We start from the raw sequence: 4,495 nt of genomic DNA on the forward strand, positions 1-4,495 counted from the left end.
AAAAAAAAAAAAAAAAAAATCTTTATACATTTTTGTTATATAATTGGTGCAAAAAGAAGGTGGAAGCCTAACCATATAGGGAAGGAGGGTGAGCATAGCTAAAACTAAATGAGAATGGCCAGGGGAAGAGCGAGCACGGAGGGAAGGGAAGGCGAACGGGCCAGGGGAAGAGCGAGCACGGAGGGAAGGGAAGGCGAACGGACCAGGGGGAAGAGCGAGCACGGAGGGAAGGCGAACGGACCAGGGGAAGAGCGAACATGGGCAGAAGGGAGGGCGAACGACCAGGGGAAGAGCGAACATGGGCAGAAGGGAGGGCGAACGACCAGGGGAAGAGCGAACATGGACAGAAGGGAGGGCGAACGACCGGGGGAAGCGGGAACATGGACAGAAGGGAAGGAGGATGACCAGAGAAGAGTATACATAGGTGAAGTGAAGGGCATACAGGGAAGAAGAAAGGGTATGGAAGAGGAGAATTACATACCATACATAGGATGAGAGGGGCATAGATGAAATGTAGAGTAATCATTCAGGGAAGAAGAGGAGCATAGAGGAAAATTAAGGAGAATGTTCATACCGAGGAGGAAAGAGGGAATGGATGGAACAGAAGAGGGATACTCATACAGGGAAAGAAAGAGGGCATAGATAGAAGTAGAGGAGAGGGTTATGGATAGGAGAATTATCGTACAGGAGAGATGTGTATGGAGGGAAATGAAAGAGAATGAGCATACAAAGGCGAAGGGGGACATGGATAAAGTGAAGAAGATGGCCATGAATGAAGTAAAGAATGACCATACAGAGGAGGAGAGGGGCATGGATGAAAATGGAGAATGACTATACAGAGGTAAAGAGGGGAATAAGTGCAAAAGAAGAATGATAATACAAGGGAGAAGGGGAGTGGCTGAACAGCAAGATGATGATACAGAGAAAAGGGACATAGACAGATATCAAGGAGAATGCTCATACAAGAGCTGGAGAGGGGCATGCATGAAGTGAATGAGAATGATTATACAGAGGAGTAGAGGGGCACAGATATCGTGATGAACAATAATACAAAAGAACGAGAGAGGGAATGGATGGAACGGAGGGAGAATGATTAAACAGGATAGAAAAGGATGAAATTGAGGCAGGCACTGCTAGCACCAATTATCACAGAGGAGGACTAAAATGATCAGGGCAGGTTTCTTACTTGCCCGATAAGTGTTGTCCTGCGAGCTGTCTGCCAGTGCAACTGTTTTGCCACCATAAACAGACTTGTAGTTAGTTCAGGTTCACTGATATACAGCTCTAGTGCTGGAAAAGCCCATCAATTAGAACATATTGCAATATAAAATTGTATTTCTAATGAGCCTTACGCACATTTGACATGTATTTTGTATTTAGGCCATGTAATGAAATTATAAAAGCTGAATGTAAACAGCAGGCAGTTGCCCGATATCAGTCGCCTCCGTTCCCCCCATGACCCCCTACTTGCTGGTGGCAGGATTCTGCGGCTGAATGTAGACAACAGGCAGTGCAATACCCAGCCTGCTATTGGCCATTTCATTTCAAGTTGCAATAGCAGGCTGGCTATTAAACCCACCCACTGCCTGCTGTCAATCAGCAGAGGAGCGGGCCTGAAGGAGAAAGTTCTCTGCTTTTTTTGTTTTTAATCTGACAGTGGCCATGGCTGCAAACTCAGTGTTTATTATCAGTAAATGTAACCGATAATGAAACAATTTGTGAATATTGCCCCTCCCCCCTAAAATTATCAGTAGATCCGATAATCAGTTGACCACTAGGGCATACATGACGACTTTGAAATGAAACATTGTTCCAGGACTTCAGACTGTACCAACAAGCTGTGGGATCCAAGCCAGTAACCAGGCAGGTTCACTTCCCAATCCACACCAGCAGGTACATTTGCAGGCAGAAGATGGCGGCAATCATGATTACTATAGATCCAAGTGGACCTTATACCCCATCAGATTGTGTTAACCTGGCATACAGCTAAACCTTAACCTTTATGATTACATTGTATTTCTAGGTAAAACTTTATTTTGATAGAATGAAGGTGGATTGTTTTTTTTATTTTTTTTATTACCGCCTCCACTGGGAAGATTCACCCCTCTATTTGTACTGGTGACCATTGTCATAAAGAAGAGAAAATGAAGAGAAAAATTAAAATCTTAGAGTTGTCACCAGAAGCAAGAGGCGTGGGGATACCTGTTCTGGGAGCAACTAAGAGGGTAATTGTCTGCACTTCCAATTGTGTCTCTAAAACAGGAAGTGAAGAGAAATTACCCCACTGGTACATAGAAAGAGAAAAATTAGACTGATAGGTGATTTTACCCTTCCCTGCTCTATCTACAACTAAAAGAAACAGATTCCGCTATACGTATACTGAAGGCTAGGTTCACACCTGGGCGACTCCTGACCGCGCGACAATCGTGCACAAAACCGCACGGATTGCTAAGCAGTCAGAGTCGCCCACCACAGTCGTTCGCACCAGAGGTGCCACTATTTTCTAATGGCACCCCAGTCGCATCGTGCGGTTTCCCGCCACAAATCCGCCTGTTCAATTGAACACAAATGCGGCTAACAAAAAAAGCTGTGTGTCGCAAAAAAAAAAAAAAAGTACTTGTACTTTTTTTTGCGATTGCCGCGTGGATGTAACCCTATTGAAATCAATAGAGCAGCTGGGTGCACTAGCACACGATCGTGTGTCCCTGAGGCCTGAACCTAGAATAAAGCTCCATATTAGAGCACAATACATCGGGGGAGGAGCGGACGCTGATGACGATACCCCGAGGACAATACATTTATATATGTGCTCGGCCTGTGTTTATACCTATGGAATGCAGCCTTTGAATGGGATCTTATGGAATGATGTCCAGGTCATCTCTCGCTCAGCACCGAGCCAATCTCAGCCCCAATAATAATAATAATTCGATTTAGCATGCATCACTATAATGTAAATGATTCCGGTTTTTACACGAGTGCAGTGATGACAGGTTCTCTTTAAAATAAATTCAATTTCCCAAATTTGATCTTTCTAAAACCAGTTTAGACCAATTGCTTTGTTTCCTTCTGACATATCTGATCTGATTCTAGAACCTCAATCATAAAGTGGGTACGATCTTAGCTCGCTCTATTGGCCTCTCAATGTAAGAGCAGTGCTGGGCCTTATGGTTCCTCGGCCGCCATTCTGCCGGCCTGACAGGCCGAACACATTACAGCCCCCATCCTAAACGCCTTCCCTGCACCGGATGCCCGGAACCCGACTTACGTTGAGCCGCTGAGAAGGCCGCGTGTGCCAAAGCGAAGAGTCCGACCCCCACCAGCCCTTTCCAGAACGAGGACGCCATAACTCCAGAGCGCCTCCACTCCCGATAATGCAAACAGCCGGCGGTCGCTGCCCCTAACGTCACAAACCTCGGCGACGCTTGATGACGACAGACGTTTTGACAGCCGTTTTCTTTAGTGCGTGCACCTGGCGTGCGTCTGCCATGTTGTGGTTGTCTGGATTCCTTATGAAAGGTTCTTTGTTACCAGTGACAGCCAAATAGAACGTCATGCTTGCTGCTGTTACTTTCATATATTAACTGTGGACAGGCAAGCGAAAAGAGAGAACTGTTCACCAGGGTCACAGTAACAAAGAGACCTGAAAAGGGGTCATTACTGCAAAATGTATAGACACCAAAAATCTATTGCTGAGGAGAGATTACCAGTGTCTGCTGATAACCCCCCTTCCTAGGAGGATCATTGGTAATAGCTGTTGATCATGTCAGCGTTTTGTCCTTCCTGTTGCACGGTGACAATGCTAACAACAGGCTTCTAATGCTGTGGTAGCGTTGTCACTGTACCTGCCTTGGATCTACAGGACACCATGCTTGCAGGGTCTTGTTGTCGGCCTGTGACACAGGCAGCATCACCTCTGGTCTACCCCATAGTGTGTGATTGGCAATGGAATCCGGTGGTAACGTCACACACATGACTTCAGCCTGCCTGAAGCTCTGACCCCAATATCTGATTTGTAAAAAATACAGATAAGGTTGGGTTAGAAAGCATTACACATCATTACAGCATGTCTTCCAGGATTGCCTGTGTGTGCCTCCCACCCCCTTCTCTCTATTCTCTAACCTGGAGTGTTATATCTAACCTGTTCAGGAAAGAAACTGGCCCATGGTCAGAACATCACCACTCACGGGGTGAAATTCATAAAATCTGGTGCAGACGGAATCTGGAGCAGTTGCCCATAGTAACCAATCAGATTCTGTTTTCACTTTGTTACGTTAAGCTTTGAAAATAACATGGAGAAGCTGATTGGTTGCCATAAGCAACTGCTCGTTTTTATGACCCCCCCTCCCCACTTATGTCTAGGGTGACCCTCTCGCTTCTCTAAGAAAGTTCAGGGAGCTGAACTCACTGCTTCTGATCCATTCTGCCTACGATCCCTTCTAGGTCATTGCAAAAGAAGTCTATAGGACAGTAAGCAATAAGATATCAGAAACTTTGA

General features: G+C 45.7%; 1 protein-coding gene across 1 annotated transcript in view; it reads right to left on the reverse strand.

The window, feature by feature from the left end:
* The window catches only part of MMGT1 (membrane magnesium transporter 1), a 9,318-nt gene extending 5,774 nt beyond the window's left edge, over positions 1-3,544 (reverse strand). The window contains exon 1 of the mRNA XM_018555050.1: positions 3,266-3,544. Within this exon, the coding sequence (XP_018410552.1) occupies positions 3,266-3,344 (79 nt within the window). The 5' untranslated portion in view covers positions 3,345-3,544. The remainder of the gene's footprint in view (positions 1-3,265) is intronic.
* Positions 3,545-4,495: the final 951 nt, after the last annotated feature.

The sequence above is a fragment of the Nanorana parkeri genome, unplaced genomic scaffold (genome assembly GCF_000935625.1).
Source record: "Nanorana parkeri isolate BGI_ZX_2015 unplaced genomic scaffold, ASM93562v1 scaffold182, whole genome shotgun sequence".
NCBI lineage: Eukaryota > Metazoa > Chordata > Amphibia > Anura > Dicroglossidae > Nanorana > Nanorana parkeri.